Source organism: Polypterus senegalus, chromosome 3 (genome assembly GCF_016835505.1).
Source record: "Polypterus senegalus isolate Bchr_013 chromosome 3, ASM1683550v1, whole genome shotgun sequence".
NCBI classification, from domain to species: Eukaryota; Metazoa; Chordata; class Cladistia; order Polypteriformes; family Polypteridae; genus Polypterus; species Polypterus senegalus.
This window is the reverse complement of record NC_053156.1, coordinates 285220860-285241456: the sequence shown is the minus strand read 5'-3', so window position 1 is coordinate 285241456 and position 20597 is coordinate 285220860. Positions and strand designations below refer to the sequence as shown.

At 37.0% G+C, this 20597-nt stretch overlaps 1 protein-coding gene across 1 annotated transcript; it reads left to right on the top strand.

Annotated features, from left to right (window-relative positions):
- The first annotated feature begins 7450 nt into the window (after positions 1-7450).
- Positions 7451-19922, top strand: slc25a55a (solute carrier family 25 member 55a). Its single transcript, XM_039749346.1, has 10 exons — positions 7451-7558; positions 9930-10135; positions 11658-11783; positions 12523-12578; positions 14772-14862; positions 15001-15119; positions 15326-15521; positions 15667-15821; positions 16603-16678; positions 17182-19922. Exons 2-10 carry the CDS (start codon positions 10116-10118, stop codon positions 17339-17341), a joined length of 999 nt encoding a protein of 332 aa, XP_039605280.1. The 5' UTR covers positions 7451-7558; positions 9930-10115; the 3' UTR covers positions 17342-19922.
- The last annotated feature ends 675 nt before the right edge of the window (positions 19923-20597 follow it).

The following is a 20597-nucleotide window of genomic DNA, read 5'->3' as shown; positions in this document are numbered from 1 at the left end:
CTAAATTGGAGGAATGCAGTTGCATTCTTCCATGAATGTAGTGTGAAGTCAAGCAAAATGACAAATTTTATTGTCTAACTAAAAAGATTACAATATTCAAGCTTTCGAGGCAACTCAAGCCCCTTCTTCATCTTGGCTGAAGAAGGGGCCTGAGTTGCCTCGAAAGCTTGCATATTGTAATCTTTTTAGTTAGCCAATGAAAGGTGTCATTTTGCTTGACGTCTCACTACATTCATAATGGCTGTCATGGTACACAACTCCCTAATTCTTCTTTAAGTAATTTTACAATCCGGTATCACTCTGGAATCTACTAAAATGTTCATTTGGCTGAGATCTGAGGTATGGGATGGTCATGTTATATGAATTACACTGTCATCCTCCACAAACTTTCACTGACTACTCATGCCATGTTGAGGGGACATTTTTGTCATGGAAGAATGAATTGTGACCGATGTGAAGATGCTTCAGAATAGGATAAACATGATTACTCAGGAAAGCTTTATTTTAAATTCCATTTACTGTACCTTAACCCTGTAAGGCAAACAGTCAACCGCACATCATACCCAAGCTGCCTGAATGCTTCACTGTGGGATAGGAGCATTTAGACCTATTGAATTCTTATAGATTTCATCTGTGTATGATGATGATGGCTCATCTTATTAGATGACTATTTTTCCACTCCTCAGTAGACATTTGTTTGTGTTTTGTGCAACACTTTAACCTCAAAGTGTTTTATAGGTGCAATCAGGCATTTGTGCTTAGCAGCCTAATCATAATGATCTCTCTCTGTGAAGTTCTCTTTCTTCCACAGCTACCTGTGTTTCATGCTCTCTTACTATCTACCATCCAGGACAAAACCAAGTTAGTAGTTCTTTGTCACAAAAACGTAAGTGGGATGAAAACATCATGAGTATTATCAAGAAAGCCCATCAGAGAATGTTCTTTTTGCACTAGCAGAGGAAATTCAAGCTGCCCCAATCAATACTGGTGCAGTTCAATGTGGCCATGATCGAGTGCATTCTGACCTCGTCTGGTATGGGGCTGCTTCAGCTCAAGCTAAGGCCAACCTGCACCACATCATTAGAGTTTGTGATAAGATCAAAGGCTTTAACTTACAATATATTTAAGTACTATATGAATCCAGGGTAAGAAAGCATGCGCAAAAGATCATTGCTGATCTGACTCACCCAGGGCGCCAGATATTCCAAAGACGTCCCACCGGCAAACACCTATGATTTGTAAAAACTAAAACAATGCATCTTCCACAGAGGAGTATTCATCAATGGAATAAGAAGTTCAAACATGGCTGGACAAGTATTAAGTATGAAGAAGGAATGTGATGCCCGTCAATAGCATTGAGCAAGTGCTTTACATGATTCTGGTGAGAATTCTGGCCCCTGGTGCACCTTTAGCCCATAGAAAGCCAATCGTTGCTTACTGCTCTTATTTCGGCCATGTTTACTTCTAGAAAACAACAACAGAAACTGACTGATGAAACTTCACCACTGTGACGATGGACTCATCATATTTCCACTTGTTCACGGAGAAAGCTGTACAGCCAGCCCAAATAAGAATGAAGTTTATTTGTGAAAATAATAATTTGCTCCACATGGGCAGGAGGTGGTCTACTAGTATAAAGTTGCATTCAATCACACTTTTTAAGGAACAGAGTTACATTTTGTGCTGCCTCAGGTGATAGCTTTTGAAGCAGGCTGATGGAAAGCAGGATCAGTAGATGGTGTAACCAGTAAACTACCAAAAGGTCAAACCTAAACAACAAACCAACAGCTCATCTAAAGCAGTAAAATGAAATTTATTTCGAGTTGCGGCGCAGTAAGTCCAAAAATTTTCTTTCGCGGCGCACCTAAAGGACTGCCCATAAATAAAGTCGTGACGACACACTCTATGGACAATCGCTAATAAAAACAGTAAATTTTACAAGTTTGAAGGACATTTTATTAAAAAAGGAATCAAAGGATAAATCTTTAATTTAATTAATGTGAACGTTGAGATTGTTTTTCAGCACATATGAGATTGATGCGAGGATCAATTTTCGAAAGACAGACGCGCATTTCCTTGTCGATCATTTGAAGTCTCTCGTGTATCTTAGACTTCATTTCTGTATCCGTACAGTGAGCGAGATCTTCTAACAACAAGACTTTTTAAGTCTCACGAGATGTGTTTTTGACACCGCAGGTTTTGATATTATGATGAATGGTGAACAGTGAAAATTTTAACTTGCATTCAAAATAAATACATTTATTTATTCAACAACTAGCAAAATACCCGCCCTTTGCAGCGGAGAAATAGTGTGTTAAAGAAGTTATGAAAAAGAAAAGGAAACATTTTAAAAATAACGTAACATGATTGTCAATGTAATTGTTTTGTCATTGTCATGAGTGTTGCTGTCATCAAGGATTTGATTATCATTATTTCTTACAATTAGGTTCGTATTTGGAGGACGTGCTGTGTTCAAGTTACATTCCGTGTTTGTCAACCATTGTAAAGATAACAGGTTTCATTCATCGAAGTGTTCACTACCCAAATCAGTACTCGTGAAACTAAGATGTTTAACAGGCATTCCCGATATGAACTTGTGGATTTGCCTGCGAGTATTTAGCGACAGCGTGTCTATGAACTTGTGGATTTGCTTGCGAGTATTTAGCGACAGCGTGTCTATGAACTTGTGGATTTGCCTGCGAGTATTTAGCGACAGCGTGTCTATTAACTTGTGGATTTTTCTGCAAGTATTTGCCGGCAGCATCACAAAGTTGTTTCCGTCTAGCTGCATCAGACAATGTACCACGACGTCGGACACGCCTCCCTTTTACTGTTTTCTCACAGCTTGGATTGCTGCTGTCATAATCGGTTTGAGTTTTGGTAAGAGACAGTTCTTTGATCAATGGTGATCATCTCGATAGACATGTTAATGGGGGTACAGTTGGAACGGTAAAGGAAATGGGTACCTGAACAGTAAACTAAGTCTAAAATACCTACACAATAACTATAATCATAATAAATGAACAATAAAACAGCGGAGAAGCCGTGGATTAAATAAAAAGGCTGCAATTATCAGCAGGGAGACATGAATACCGTGGTGAAGTAAGGAAGGGAATGAAGAGACCGGAGCGACGGACGGCATTATATGGGCAGGCCAAATACGTGGGAGGCGTGGGGATGGGGGACGCAATATAGGCAGGCAGCCAACTATGTGGGAGACGTGGGGATGGGGGACGTAACGCCACCTCACGCGGCGACTGAGCTGCAGGCTATGGACGTATATATGTACGTAAGTAGGATTTAATTATGACCATTACGCGTAGAATTTCAAAATGAAACCTGCTTAACTTTTGTAAGTAACCTGTAAGGAATGAGCCTGCCAAATTTCAGCCTTCTATCTACATGGGAAGTTAGAGAATTAGCGATGAGTGAGTCAGCGAGGGCTTTGCCTTTTATTAGTATAGATTTGATTAACCGTTATCTGTTTTTCCAACATAAACTATATTTTTTAAAACATTTTCTTTTTAATCAACCAAAAGTTCAAAAACACCAGCAATTTTATATATTTTATAAAAGTTTTCGCGGCGCTCCTAGAAAATTCTACGGCGCACCAGTGTGCCGTTGCCCGACAATGATAGAGCCAGAGGGTATGGCAAACTTGATGACTATAGTTAATGATATAGTCACCTGAGGACATCAGATTACATGACTAAAAATCACAGGGAATGATGAACAGATGACATCCCAACATAGTTTCGCATTTCCTTCCTGACAGTCTGTGATATGCCGCTACGTGTGTGAGAGGTTAACAAGAAGGTTGAATTCAGCCGCAATCTCTGCCCTTTTGTTTCTTTTTTTCAACCAATCATGACACATAAAACATGAGTAAGACAAGTTAAAATACCTGTGTTCTTAATTCCTCATTGATGAATAGGCATTAACATTATACAAAGTTATTGTCTGTTTTACCTGCATTGTTATCACTCTTTAATTTAATATTGTTTTTGTGTCAGTATGCTGCTGGAGTATGTAAATTTTCCCTTGGGATTAATAAAGTATCTATCTATCTATTTATCATATGCATTGTACTTCTGGATGAGAACTCATTGGTTGTAATCTCTCATGCACACAGAGTCCACCCCTACGACTTAAGATAAAATCAAAACTGTTTTGACAAACTGGCTGGACTGAATTACTAGGGATGTCAAAATACATGACTGATGCTGCGACTGCCCCAACTCACTAAACTATAAAAATAAAGCCAGAGACTAAAAATTAGTGAAAAAAATTGTCTGCCAGAATTGGAGGTCTGATGAAACTTCACCACTATGACCATAGACCCACTATGTTGCCACATGTTCACGGAGAAAACTGTACCGCCAGCCCTAGAAAAATTATCAGAAAAGTGTAAATATTGATTGACTTACCCTTACAAACGTTTCTTTTTAAAAAGTGCAGCAGATTAATATAATATGAGAATCTTATAGCAAATTTATTAAAGCAGTTCTTCCAGGAATTAGGGACATATGATTTTGGTAAAAGAAAATGATTCCAATAAAGTTATATCTTGCCAACTTTAAGCAGATCATCAAGTTTGCATTTCCACAGGTGTCTTTAAACTAAAAAAGTATATGAAAATTAGATGAAAATAATGTTCAACAGAGTGATTTAAATTATGTAACAAGCAACAGTACTCCAACGATAATACAGAAAGGAACATTTTATGGTGTCATGGATGGACTGCCATCCCAGCTGGGATGGACCCTGATAAAATGGGGGGGTGTCACTCTCTGTCTCAGCCAGGAAGCTGGCATGGAGTAGCGTGGTGGTAGGTGGTAGACTGGGACTAGCGTCCCAGCAGCCATGGAGGGAAATTTTGCTTACCCAGATGAGAGGCCAGCATAGTGGATGAATTACCCGAATGGAGAGGCATCCTGACTAGAATGGTTAGTAGTTCAATTTCCTGGTTGGGACAATGGGAGACTGGCTCCCATGCTCAAGTTGACTCCCAGTACACTGGGTGGCAGCATCCCTTTTGACGAGCTTCTGCGTGGAAGCTCACAGGGCAGCATGGGGATTGTGGTTCCATAGGGTCGCCCTGTTGGGCTCTGGGGGTTGAGAGGTAAGAGGTGAATACCTTATTCCATGGTGGTTCTGCCTGACCTGGAAATGCTTTCAGGAAATAATGTTTTGGCAATGGAAGTACTCCTACGTTAGCTTTAAAAGGGAGACCTCCACCTTACGCAGGCAGTTGGGGTCAGGGGATGAGAAGGATAACACTCGCCTGGTAAGTAGTGGAGGACAGAAAAGGAAAAGATTTATGCTTGTTTCCTAATCAATGAAGAAACCTGTAAGGAGGTATCTGATTAATTCAAAAATAGTTTATCTGAACTTGGGATTGTCTCTAGTTTAGTTGTCTGGGATTTGGGACTCAGCTACTACCACTAAAGACCATTTATTTTTATAGTAAAATCAAGTTGAAAAAATCTTTGGTGTCTTTAATATAACAATCACATTCGTAATAGCATTGTGTTCATTGCACCACATATATTCCCTAAATTGACCAATTTAGTTTATTCATCAGTTTCTGCTGAATAATATTAAAATGGTTAAACTGCTTTAATGAAAAAAAAAATTACGAAGTGTAAAACAGATTCCTGAATGCTTACGTATCTCTTTGTAAACACTTCCGTGTTAGTCAGCTGAGGGGCAAAGAAAAAGAAATTTTAAATAAAACAGGAAGTGTGGCCTGCATGTCGGAAGCAGGCATTGTTGCTACAAGGTCACACTTGAGTATGAGTCACTAAGCAAATGAATTACCTTGTGCTCTGATTCTGACAAAATACAATGTATTTCATCTGTGAACTGTGTTCATCTGTATATGTACAGAAGCTACCTAAATGTGAATGCCTGAAAATAAATTTGCTAGTCAAATCAAAACTGATCATTTGATAATTATCTGCATATGTTTTATCTTTCTACACCCACGTCTCAAAAAAAAAAAAGCCCATATGGACACCAAATGTGTTTTATATGGGTCTAAAATATGGGTGGCTGATATGAGACCCATGAAATTCTGCAACCAAGGATCATATGAGGCCCATATGGGTTAGTACACTGTGGGTACACATTGGCAAGTGTGCTTGGAGTGAGCAAAAAACTAGATAACATTTATCTAAGCCTCAAAGCAAAAATTTAAATAATGACAGAATTATCCATCTACCCGTCCATTATCCAACCTGCTATATCCTAACACAGTGTCACGGGGGTCTGCTGGAGCCAATCCCAGCACGCAAGGCAGGAACAAATCCACGGCAGGGAACCAGCCCACCACAGGGCACAAACACAAACATACACACACGAGGGACAATTTAGAATCACCAATGCACCTAACCTGCATGTCTTTGGACTGTGGGAGAAAACTGGAGCACCCGGAGGAAACCCACGCAGAGAACATGCAAGGTCCACGCCAGGAGGACCCGGGAAGTCAACTCAGGTCTCCTTACTGCAAGGCAGCAGCGCTACCACTGTGCCACGCATGACAGAATTATTCATTTACTTATTTGGCTAACACTCTGATGCAAATCAATTTACATTGAGATGCAATTGGTTACATTTCTTTTCCAACTGGAGCACAGGAAGGTGAAGTGACTTGTTCATGGTCACATAGTGTCAGTAGCAGGATTTGAAGACCAGACTTTAAAGAAAATGTCACACTTAAAACCAATAATGTATTAAACGAATGTCAAAATATTTTTTCCTGTGCAGGATATATCCGCACTTCAGCCTAAGTGACTTTGGTATACAATTTTGTGCAATCAGTAACAGAATACTAAGCCATTTGAGTTCCGGTGCTGGGTTCATTATATGCCACCCATATTTTGGCCCATATAGATAAAAGTCCATTCAAAGACACCACTGAAGTGGACACACATATTCATTTTTACCATTCTGTGATGAAAGAATTTCAGGGTACACTGATCATGTCACCCTATAAACCTTATAATTACTATTATCTAATTTTCTATTAACAAATTTCATAAGTTCTAAGGAAAAGAAACTCGATATAAAACAGCTATAAACATTTACTGCGCTTTTAAATGATACGTTTAAAAAAACTGCAAACATGCATTTGAATTAAAATGAATACATATAAAATTTATTGATTTGGGAAAATTTTAAAAAGCTGGTCAAGGCAATGGACTTCGGAAAGTTCAAGTCGGTCTCAGACCTTCCGCAAGGGCCAGTCGAGTCCTGCAAAGGGCGATGGGCGCGTCACTCAGTCTCGCTCCTTAGTGTCTAGTACAGGGGAGGGTAGGACTGCCTATCACAAGTTCTTAGCCAATAGAAATTGAGAAGCTCTAACGCGATCAATGAGATTCAACCTACAGAAAATGGGTGGTGCTTTCTGCTATACTCCACCCACTGTTAAGCAAGTTGAGTGGAAAATTCCAGAATCTGGTCAATTGAACTCTGTTACTCGGAGGTGTCGGTGAAGAGCAGCAAGCCCCAAGTTGAAATCATCTATCTATCTATATATTTTCATATTTATATAAAGGTAAGTTTAATCGTAGTGGTAATTGACGTGTTGCTGAAAATACTTGTAACACGAGGCTGTTTTTTTTTTCTTTTTCAGTTAATTTTCACAAACTAAAATCATGTCAAATAGCTTCTATAAACTTGAATTTTTTTTTGCAAAAAATATGCACCATTAAATGATGTATTCTCAAAAATGGCTGCTAGTTTATAAACATAATTAAAAAAAATTAGCCGAACTAAGGATTGAAGCGAAATAGTTGATTTGCCGAATTGTGAAATAACCGTCTATTAGTCTGGGGCCCTTTTGATTGTAGGTTCCGTGCGTCTAATACGTTTGTTGATTAGGTTTATAAATGGAATTTGTATCTTTAAAAAAGTAGACTCCTTTACCTCTGTTATCTTTGTGTATATTTATTGCCTGGTTTTACATGTGTGTACATATCCGTGTAGTTGTAAAATGGAAGAGAATGTCATCTTATAAAGGAAGTAACTGAACTTGTACCGCTTTTCAATATTAACGGATATTGACTTGAAAATGGCGCTTTTTTGCTTCCTGGAACAATCGGTCTTTTCATGTCATTTTATTGCAACTGTATTCACATTGATTACGCCTGTTTATTGCAGTAGGCGAAATCTCATCGAGTGGATATTGAAGCAGAATTTGGTTCGTGTATGCAGCCCAGTAGCGGTGTAATACGGGAGTCGCCAGGGTGGCGTAGTTGTTATGGTTTTGGACTTTAAACCCTAAGGCTGTGGGTTCAAACGCCGCTACTGACAACTGCGAGGCCATGAGCAGGTCACCTTACCTGCCTGGGCGCTAATTGGGTGGGAAAAACAAAAATATTTAATTGTATTTCAGCTGTTGTAGAACGCCTTGAATAAAGCTTTCAGCCCAGCAAGAAAACGTAAATGAAAACATTTTCCTTAAATGACGGAACGCAGAAAAACGATCGGATTGGTATATATGTACATTTTGGGCGAAAAACATTAGCTGTGTACTTTGAATTTTGTAGAATACCAGCGGAGAAATAATGTAGACACTTTTTCTGGATGCGCCTGTTTTTTATGTTTGGAAGGATAAAATCTAAAGAATCAAGTTTTCAAAGTACAATAGTTATTTTTTTACATCCTTGTTTGTAAACATCCACTTTAAGAAAGTAAACCTCTACTAAGTTTTTATGTCTGTGCAGAAAAATAAACAAATTGCCAGTATCAGCTTTAAAGAAAAGAAACAGCATTGTAAAATACGTTTTATATAGAATGTATTCTTGACATTAGAACTGTTACAAAACCCGTGAAGATTTTAAAGTCAGAAAGGAGTTTTTTGGGGTAAAAGCTTCTTGAAAGGCTGATGTAATCCTCGCCCTAAAAGCTAGACGCTGATTGGTGGATGAGAGTGGGAGGATGAGTTCTAGAGTTCTCTGGAAACGTTTAGAATCTTTTGTAGTGCCACATCACAAAAAAAGAGGGAGTTTTTTTTTTTTTTTAATCATGTTCAGCATTGTTTGACTCTCTCCTATTTGAATACCTTTTGTAGTCTTTGTAATTTAACATTTAGAATATTACAAAGTATCAATAAAGGCATCAGTAATATTGTTCTAACAAATTCTTTCAGAAATTTGAATAGCCTAAAGCTTACAGGCAAACAGTTCCATCACAAGTTACTGCCAATGTTTCCACTAGGTACATATTAACTTACTAAAGAGGTTTAAAGGCAGCCTTTGTTACTAAATGAACACGATTGATTAATGTGTGTTATTCAAGAAGTTTTCATTTTATTTTTTTTTAATCATCTGCCTGGCAATAACTTCCCTTTACCCATTTGATGGTTTGTACTAAAAATTACAGACCCGAGTGAATCGTGCCAAAACCTTTTAAATTGCATCCTAAAAACGGGGTTTGGAGTGACTGGGTTAGCTAAAATCAGCAACTATGTAATCCAGTTATAACTTGAGAGCTTAAAATAACCTGTGAATGTTATCAAATAGCAACATATCTCTAGGGCTACGAGGTTCAAGTCACATGAGTTGTGTTAGTGTTGCTCAGCTCACACATTCTTTAGTCCTTAACGAGCATGATTCTTGAAATTAACAATACACCCTTTGGTTCTCAAGTTTTTGAATCCCCTTTTCTGTTTTTAAAGATCCCCTGTAATTTATTTTGCTTGAAACATTGCATTTGATTTACAGAAAATCTTATTGCTGGTTTATTGAATATTTTCATGTGTACCAAATCTGATGAAATTGTGCTCAGTTTAAATTATGCACCCATAACTTGGCTAAATGGGGGTGGGGTTTGTATTGATGCAACTAAATTTATCCTAGGAGGTGGGCGGAGCTGACCTGTTGATAAATTCATGTGTCTCTCCTCCCCTTCTGTCATTTCCACAGAGACTTCTTGGGACTCAACATCGCCCAACGGCTGCACTCCACAGGCAACTCTCCAACACCAGTGACCAAAGCATTTCAGAAGATTTTTTATTATTATTATTGTCTTTTTAAAATATTTATTTAAAAAAATCGGATCCATTGCTTTTTGTGAAACTTGAAAAGAAATTAAGAAAAAAAAAAGAAAAGATGGCAAATCAGCAAATCAGGTTAGTGTTTTAAGCTCCTCTTTACCCAATTGAAACATTTACTTTTACTGCTTGTATTTGTTTGAAGGATCCAGGTAATATATGCGACTTCATAATATTTTGCTTTTTAGGTCTGTAATTCTAAACATAAAAACTTTGAAACTCATTGAAATCGTAATAAAGCATATTTTAAAAAGGCCGTTTAATAATATTGCATTTTAATTCTTTTCCCATCTTTTGATTTTTGTTTTACATAAATTATTAGCAAAACATCTTGGCAATATTTTCATGTTATGCATTTAATGTGAGCAGTATTCAGAAGGGCTTGGCATAATTTTTAAGTATGTAAAGTTTAAAGAGAACTGTTCAATACACAGCGCACACTCTGTTGAGTGCATAGCAATAATCGAATTGCTATGAACTTGGCATAGGGTGTTTTTCATATTTTTATTTTTGAAACAGATGCCTGTCTTTATCTAGTCTGCACAGCTAATTAATTTCCATCATGTCTACATTTTCTGCTCCCCCACCAGAGGGATCAAATCTTCCCTTAGCAGCTGATCATGGTAGACCCTGGAGCTCTAATTACAGTTGGAATCAGCAGTCTTTCTCTACTTCAGCCAGAGAGTATTCTCTCAGGGGGGGAGAATTTGTACCAGAATCTCAAAAATTGCCTGCACTTTTTTTTGCCAAATTTAGAGTTTGCAGCATTTTACTCTTATTAACATTGATAAGATTAATAGTTTTTTGTGTAAAGAGAAAAAAATGGCCTATTTTCAGTGAATGCAGGTGTGTATTCCTGGCGATGCAGTATGCATCACCTTGCCAAACTTCTCCATTCAAGAGATTGTATTATTGCATTAATCAGGTTGGAAATTTGAACTGATGATAAGCAACATGTGGCATTAAATAAAAGTATGTGTAACCCTTTATTTTACCTACCATGTCAGCATGGTAGAACTACTTCTAAAGGGAGCAAGTGAATGTGACGAGAATATAGGGAGACTTTTTCTTTTTTACGAATCATTGTGGCAATGGGTTTTTGCCCTTAAAAAATAGCATTTTAACCTTTAAAAGTATATCCTGGTTTTTAGGATATTGAATACATGGGGACTTCTAGCTACTTAGAGTGACATTGTTGCATTGCTGGCAGTTTAAATTCAACCAAAATATTTTTTTTTACTTCATTAAACTAGAAACGTAAGTTAAAATCATGAAGTTTTTAAAAAGTAATTTGAATTTAAAATACATTTTCTACTTTAAAAGTTGATCCTTTTCATGAGCAACAATTGGAGATTTTAAAATTAGTTTTATGGAGGTGGTAAGTAATTGTACACTAATAAGAATTAGGGTTGAAATTACAGGGTCTCTGGCTGAAATCCCATTGCTCCCCTTAAAACCATGAATGTAACCTTCCCATGCTGTTCTTCACCTTCATGGGAAAAGCAGTACATGCAAACTGAGTTTTTCATGCAGAGAGGTTTGAATTAATGCAATTTCTTATGTGATTTGCCTTTGTGTAAAAAATTTTTCTTTTTTGCAGCCTTCCAGCTAAGCTTATCAATGGAGGTTTTGCTGGAATTGTGGGAGTAACTTGCGTGTTCCCTATTGATTTGGCAAAAACCAGACTGCAGAACCAGAGGGCGGGCCAGCAGCTCTACAAGAGCATGTATGTGAACTTGAGTATATTGTATCTGACATTAGCATTTCAAAACATTTTATATCTTGGCACTTTCAAGAATTACATTTTTAAATTGCAGCAGCTAGAGACTATTGTGCATTATTAACATTGCTTCACTAGAGGTTCTGTTATTATTAAATTGGGACAAAAGCTTTTTTAAATATAACCAAAATCCATAGTATTTAAGTATCAAATTCCAAATTTGGCGTTTTTATATTCTGCTGCCTATTCTCACATTTTACATCACCTTCTCATAAAGGTGTGCTACTTCTTTCACTTAATTTGTAGAATAGCTGCTGTTTGCTTATGTAATGTTGTGGAAGGAGTTGTTACCAAAACAGTGTGATAAATTTGGCTTGTTTATTTTGAGTTCTGTTCAGGTCCCTGCCTCTGTTTTTTTTGGTTTGTGAATCAGAATGATGATCCCTCTGTCACATGCTGTTGTGACTAAGCTGTGTGGAATTTCTATTAACAATGTTACTTAGGATTGTGATGGTGTTGCCCTTTGTTGATGTGTAATGCAGCACTTTTAAAATGTGTATGCAGCCTTTTGATAATTGGCCATGTGTGTTTTCAACAATTGTATGAACACTTGATTTTCAGTTTTGGGGGGTGGTGGGTGGAGGACTGTGTTGGTGTCTGCCTTCTCAAAGCAAAATAAGGCATTTTAAGTTTGGAGAGTTTTAAATTCATTGAACGTGCTGACAGTTTTAAATTTGTCTTTCAGGATGGACTGCTTAGTCAAGACGGTGCGATCTGATGGTTATTTTGGAATGTATAGAGGTAAGGAAAAAAGATGCTTATTTAAGCACTTGAACCAAGTAGACAAAGATTTTTGAGCCAAGAGTAGCTGTTGTATACAATATGAAGGAGACTAGAGACAGTTGTATAATGCAGAGGCTCAAGTTAAATTGGCTTCTCTCCATAATATTGTGATCAGTGATTGCTTGCTATGGCTTCATTTGCTAACAAACCATTCACTGTAGTGATTACATTATTTGAAATAATTGCTTCAAACATTGACTAAACTTTTTGCATAATATTACTAGCTAGTACAAGTAGGAATAATGTCGGACATTCTCATTCTGAAAATCACTTTTTCTTAATACTGATACCAAGGCCATATTTTTAGTATTAGCTGTAAGTAATATAATAATAAACTAAGCCAAATGTGGAAAGTTTTGTAAATGTAAAACAACCACAGATACATTTTTCCTTAATATCTTTTGTGCATGATTTTTTTTTTAACATATTAAAACAAATGAGAGAAGGAGAGGTGATCATTTATTAAAGTTGTTCCTGTCAGATGTTAGTAAGGGTATATTTAAGATGGAAAATAAAAACTGGACATTATTGCAAAAAGATGGTAAAGTGTGTTTTCTGAGGAGATCCTTGTATGCCGAATTTTGAGTGAAATAACTGCCTTCCATTTTGTCTTTAAGCAGCACACTTTGCTGCTGATCTCCTTGGAATGCAAACTTTACATATGTTCTGACCTGTAATTTTAATTTATGTGTTAGAGCGCTTTTAGATTGATGCAAGAAAGTCCAGTGTCTATATCCGTGTCCAGTGCTGTAACTACAGGAATGCTGTTTTTTGCTGCATCTGTGTTTTTCATATTGCAGACGTTCCCCGTGGATTTTGAGGGCTAGCCGATGTGGCCCAGCCACGCTGGAGGCAAATCATTAAATGGTTCTTACAGTACCTCTCACCATTGTAACTAGGCTCAATTTTCTTAACTTGTATAATTTGCTTTAAATTCCTTACTACTCTTTTTTTAGCCAGGGTCATTCATTTTTCTTTCTTGATCTCACTCACAATAAGTGTCTTTCATTTGTCACTTCATTCTCACTATATATTGCTTGTTGTTGGATCTTTTTTTTTTCTTTAATTTTTTTTTAAATGCCTTAATTCTGCCACTGTTTGTGTGTTTCTGTCTTAACCCCATCCCCCAACCCTCTCTGTCTCTCTCCCTCTCTACAATTTGACACCTGTTATATCTGAACTAGTGTGGTGCTGAGGTGTCACCCGCTGCACTCTGGTTCTAATCTGAGATCCTGAGTTGATTTGTCATGTGGTGGGTGCGGCGATGCGCTGTATCAGCGTGTGCTCCTAACTACCTCCTCCTCCTAAATTATTCTTGGACTTTATTGGCATTTTTTTTTTTTTTTTGGGAGTATATGAAAATTCAGTTTCTGAATTAATAGACTATACTGAAGTATTAAATTCTGATATATTGCTGATGTCAAGCATGATCTTCTGACTCTTTTTATGCTCTGTCAAATCAGAATGCATAATTAAGTAATACCTTGGAATACCTTTGGTGACTAAAACCTTAAAATGCCACAGTAAAGTTTAAAGTCCATCTTAACTGAATTGACAGTACATTTTGAAATTGTAGCTATTTAAGGTATTGAAATAAAAACAAAAGCTTGCCTTATTTAAGGCCAGCTGTCTTATGCATTTAACTGGACAAATGAATCACAAAAGACTAACCCTTTACTGTCTGACACATTCCTGTTCCTTTCAGCTTTGTCTCTTTTGAATCTATGTCTCCATTTCTTCTTTCATTGTATAGAATTGTTCACTTGTAATTTATTTTGGATTTTTTAAAAAATAGTTACTGAACAGAATCCCCCAGTTGTAATTGAACTTAGACCTGTAGCAGTTCTGTTGCAAGCAACTGCTTAAATTTTCAATGAGGGTAGGTTTTTTGTTTCAGTAATTTTACTATTTAAACATATTTCATATATTTCCTAAGAAAGAAAAAAAAATTACTTGAAAACATGATTTTCTTTTTTCTTTTGTTATAGTAAACTCATGTTTGTTTTTACACACATTAAGTTGACTAAGTATTACCTAATAGATACCAGCTGTGGGGATTCTGGCTTTTTCATTATTATGGTAACTTATGAATAGTCTTATTTTTCACACCATAGATTGTCTGTGTCTGAATGCCTTGTTTTTGCATTTTAGGTGCTGCAGTTAACTTGACCCTTGTCACTCCTGAGAAGGCTATAAAACTTGCTGCTAATGACTTCTTTCGTTTCCATCTCAGCAAGGATGGGTGAGTGTCTGCACAACTAGTGAATATGAATGCAAATGTAGTGACTAATCATAATCTTGTAATACTTTATTAGACAATGGTAATGGCATCCATTAATGTACAAGTATAATATAACAATTTTTCTTAATTGTATTACAGGAAGGGACTTAATGTCTTTAAAGAGATGTTGGCAGGCTGTGGTGCAGGGACATGTCAAGTGATTATAACTACTCCAATGGAAATGCTGAAGATTCAGCTTCAGGATGCTGGGCGACTTGGTAAGTGTGCAGTGTTAACTGGGTCTGTCTTCCCTTCCAGGGATTTTTGTTAGTTGAGAGTGTGCATTTTAAAATACCTTTTCAGTAGTTAATTGTATTTCACTGAACCATCTGTACTAATCATTCTGCAAGATTTGTCAAATATTGGAAATGCAAGGGCTGTTCTTTTCATCTACTTTTTTTTTCCTCCTTTCTCTGTTTTTCAGCTGCCCAGCAGAGAGTGAAAGCAACAATGATTCCCTGCACAAAACTAGCAGCTGCCACTGCAGTACATTGTAGATCATACAATGTAAGTCCAGTTACCATCACTAGGAAATTATCTGCCACAGAAATAGCTCAAGAGTTGCTGCGCACTCAAGGGGTTCGTGGCCTTTATAAAGGCCTAGGAGCCACACTTCTAAGGTCAGTTTAGCTTTATTTTAATAGAACATTAAAAAAAAATCTTTAAATGGACTCTGTGATCCCTTCTTGAAAGAGGGGTTATAACCTCAAGTACACTCCCATTTGAATTATTTGTTGGTTTCACTGTTGCCATTTCTCTCTGCAGAGATGTGCCATTCTCTGTGGTTTACTTCCCACTCTTTGCACATATTAACCGACTGGGGCAGCCGTCACCTGAAGAGAATGCTCCATTTTACCATTCATTCCTTGCAGGCTGTATTGCTGGGTCTACAGCTGCTGTTGCAGTCAACCCTTGTGATGGTAAGTATATAGGAACAGAGCCATTTTACTTGACCTATTTTCAATATAGTAAAGCTTTTTTTATTTTTATTTTAGTTTTACATATTTCTACATATTTTCTTGACCTGATAGTTGGAACTCTGTGTAATCTTCAATATTTCAGTTTATCAGAACTCAAATTACAACTCTTAAAACTGCAGTAATGTTTGTGTGCCAGAACGAAAGCTTAGCCAATAGAATTTAAGCTACTGAAGGATTCCCATATATGCATTTAGTGGTGGCTGCCTGTCTGTCAGTGATATATGGTTGCCCCTAGTGGAGTTCATTCTGACAAGCCCTACTAAAACTGCAGCAGGGACCAATGTACATGATACAATGCTGCTGTTTAGAAATTAAATTTTAATATAAAGGTGTGGATAGTCAATTGAGCTGTCTTTAATATTGTACTTATTTTTGCGTCATGTTGACTAAATATTTATGTAGTGGGCCAGTTTTTATTTAAAAAAAAAAAAAAAAAAATGAAGCTTAACTTTTGATGACATATGCAAGCAGAATTAGAGGAATATTTTTTTGTGCAGAAAGTTAAATTTGAGAGAGGTGAATGTAAACCAAGCATTTTAATGGTTTTTTTTTGCCTAATTTTTAAAATGGTTATTCTTATTTCTACTGTCTTAATCATTTATAAATAACTGCCCTCTTGATTTTTTTTTTTTGCTCTCTTCAGCTATCAATGTAAAGCACTTTGACTGGCTTTCATTTTTTTTAGCAAAATTTCATAAATGAATAATACTGTTTATTACAGTGATCAAGACCAGATTGCAGTCCCTTCAGAAAGGAGCCAATGAAGAAACCTACAATGGAATAATTGATTGTGTCAGGTAACTGTTTTTCTTTTTTTTTTTTTAGTGTTTGTAAAGCAAGTTGCTGTGTTTTTGAATGTAACAATGTAAAGTATATGTAGGTTTAGAAGAGTAGGGTTAATTTGCATAGCCTTATCAATGGTTAGATCTGCTAGCTCCAGAGCACCAGGTGGAAATGCGTGTTTGCTTCAGACCCACCCTCGCCCTCTGAAGAATCTAGTGTTGTGTGGTGTGGCGTTTTTTTTTTTTTTCCTTCCCTGAGTGTTTTCTAGTTTTTCTTCTGCAATCAAGATTTATGTTAGTTAACTCTGAGCTCTACACTGAATCTGTATTAAGGAATGTGCCCAGTTTTATTGGTGCCCCTTCTGGATTGATTCCCAACTTATACCCCAGTACAGCAAATGTAGACACTGTCCTCCACTGGGTGGATGAATCTTAAGCTTTAGATTTTTATATATATAGTAAATTGGTCCACCTATTAGGCTGTGTGTGTAATGTTCTCCTTTTTTATTTCATTTTAGGAAAATCTGGCATAAAGAAGGTCCTTCTGCATTTTTGAAGGGAGCAAGCTGCCGAGCCCTAGTCATTGCTCCACTGTTTGGTATTGCACAAGTTGTTTACTTTGTTGGAGTTGGAGAGTTTGTACTGGGATACACACCGTTTAACCTTTACTCATCGTAGATGGCATCATTCCAGCAGTTTACATCTTAGAAATAACAAGAAGTCAAGTCATGAAATTAGTATGGAAAATGATGGAACCTTTTGCAAGGAACCAAAAGTTTTTGGCAGCTATTAGTCATCCACCTTTTAATGGTTAAGTTCTTGCTGGTTTCAGAATCGTAACATGTGATACTTTTGGAATGACCAGGGCAAAGAGTGCTGGGAGAGTAATGTTGGCATTATTCTCATGTCATTTTTTATGGCATTTTGTCTGGGACATTTCTGAAGTAATCCCTAATCTCTTGTCCATGCTTGTCATCTGCCTGGCATGGTCTGGCCCATGCCAAGATCTTTGTCTCTTTAATTTACAACTAAAGGGTAGGGAAACAATGTCATCAAATTTTGGCTGGCAGAGTTCTGTGAATAAGCAGACGGTACGTTGATAAAGTAGCAACAGGGCACTTTGCGTGTTGGTGATCCTTCACCACACTCAAATTTGGGAGAAAACCTTTAAATACTGTCATTCAGTAGATCACTGAGGCCTGTTCCCGTCATTCGGGAATGCAGGCCTTTTTATACCTCAATGAGGATTTTTTTTGTAATGGCCTTTCCTTGTTCAAAGGTTGGACTGCTAGTCAGCAGCTTAAACATTTTTCTCTTAAAATGAGAATGGATCACTCCTGGTCTACCCTTCCTGCTTTCGTTAACTCCTAGATTGGAACTATCAAGAAAGGCATGTTGAGGACCGTTCATTGGCAGTACTGCAAGAGCCATGTCACTTGTCTGTCCTTTTTTTTTTTTTCTTGCAGATTATAAACGCTTGTTTAACTCTCCTGATTGTAAATACAGAAGCACCCTTTCTCTTCACCTTTAATTTTTATTGTTTGGATTTAAAGAAGCATATAACTTGTCCTGTATTTGGTTGATAGGATAAAGCAAAGATTTCACAAATGTACAGTTAAACTATGCCCGTTGGTAATGTCCAGAGGAGAGCTAAACAAGTGACCTAAAGTGTGTAACTTTTTATGTTTAGAAAGGGAGGGAGGTTGCTAGAATGTTTACTTGTGTTAAGTTTTCTGATGTTGGCCACATTCCTACAGCTGGATTGGAATTATTTATCACGACACCTGATGTTGTTTTTACAGCATTCACTTGACATCACTGTAACTAGGTACATTACAAGATGGCCCACGTCAATGAAGGTGTTCTGCTGATTTTTATTCCTCCAGCCACCTTTGGCATCGGTCCATTAATAAAACACTTGAGTTTCTGTGTTCAAGCACGCTAAATGATGAGCCGAGTTTATTTTAGTATAAGGGCTGAAACTAATTTAGCCAGAAGAAAGGACCTCTCGTTGAGCAGATTTGTTTACACGTCAGTAACTGGATTTAGCCAAAGGGTAAAAAAAAAAAAGTGGAAGGTTTTTGTTGAAGAGTTGCCTTTGAAATGTAGCTGGTTTTCTGTTTTGGGCCAAACTTCTGTGTAATTTTTTTTTTTTTTTTTGGTATGCACTTTGTACAAATTCATAATATATTTGGATTTAATAGGCAGAGTAAGTGGGTGTTGTACTAGTTTGAGTTGTGATTGGTCTTTTTAGAGAGTCCCACTTCATTAAAATGGGGGAAACGCCAATATCCAAAGAGTGAAAATGGAAGTCGTGGTTATACCAATTTTTCGATTCATTTGGTCTTTGCAGGTTTGGGTAATTTGCATTTGACAAAACATTGGTGCTTTCCAAAATGATTTTGTGGGTTACACTATTGTAAATTTTTTTTTTTTTTCTGTATGAAATATAGAGCATTTTATATTGATTAAAGGACAGTGTCAGTGTTCCAGTGTAGAATTCATTTTATTTTTCCCACAAGTCACTAGAGGAAGTCTAATTTTAGAAAAATGAGTTGTAATCCCAAGTGAACTAAAGGTAGTTTGGTACAGACAGCGTCATGTTTGCCTGTAGTACACAACTATTAGTATATTAGTGTAGAATGCAGAGGAAGTCTCTAAAGGGGAGTTCGTTGTAGTTTACGTTGGCACCCCCTTTTGATGCACAAAAAGTGAAAAGCACACGTTTGAAGTTTTTTTTTACTTTGGGTCCCACATTCAGTATTGGAGGAAAATGCTTGATGTGATTGAACACTGACCTCTGTCTTTCCCTTGGAAACAAAGCACGAGTTTGCTTTAAGCTAAATTAATTTTCTTGAAGTTTTCTTTTCTGTAAAGGATAGTGTATGTTCAGCATTTAACATTACAAATGTTACTCTTTTATTCTCTTGTTTCTTGTAATGTGATACATACCCTGTTTTCTGTGTTTTAAATCATTTTTCCTTTTTATTTGTATTGTGATCATGTACTCTCAATGTCTTTTGTTACATCTGTTTACTATTTTATTGTCTAATTTGTCTTTATTATTTCTTTGTCCTGTTTGCACCAAGCACTGCCCACGTACCACGTGTACTCAATGGCACACTTTCATTTCAAGTACCATCTGTGCTTAAATGGTCAGGTTTCATCTGTTGACTGTATGGAATTTCTAATTTAACTTTAAAGCAAGTTAAATGGTGCTTCTCAGTGCTGAAACTAATAAATGCTTTATTTTATACAAGATTGTGTCTGTGTGTGGGGTTTATTTATTTTTTTTTAATGTGTAGTAGTTAAGTCATCGAGCCCTTGAACCTTGGGATTGGTCCTTTAGTTAGTCCTTGTGCTTATTCACTTTGTAACCCTGTTATAGACCACCAGTGCTCCACTTATAAAATACCTCGGGAAGTCGTTCATGTATTTGTTCCGTGTAGGTTTTTCATTTGTCTGGATGCATATTCCCTTTTTTTCATAATCATATACAGTTGTGCTTGAAAGTTTGTGACCCCTTTAGAATTTTCTGTATTTCTGCATAAATATGACCTAAAACATCATCAGACAGCACTCATTTACTTATTTAGAATTCTCTGATATAATTCAGAATTCATTGTTCCATCAATGAAGGCAAGCCGTCCTGGCCCAGATACAGCAAACCAGGCCCAAACCATGATACTACCACCACCATGTTTTACAGATGGGATAAGGTACTTATGCTGGAATGCAGTGTTTTCCTTTCTCTAACCGTAACGCTTTTCATTTAAACCAAAAAGTTCTATTTTGGTCTCATCCGTCCACCAAACATTCTTCCAATAGCCTTCTGGTTTGTCCACGTGATCTTTAGCAAACTGCAGACGAGCAGCTATGTTTTTTTGGAGAGCAGTGGCTTTCTTCTTGCAACCTGCCATGCACACCATTGTTG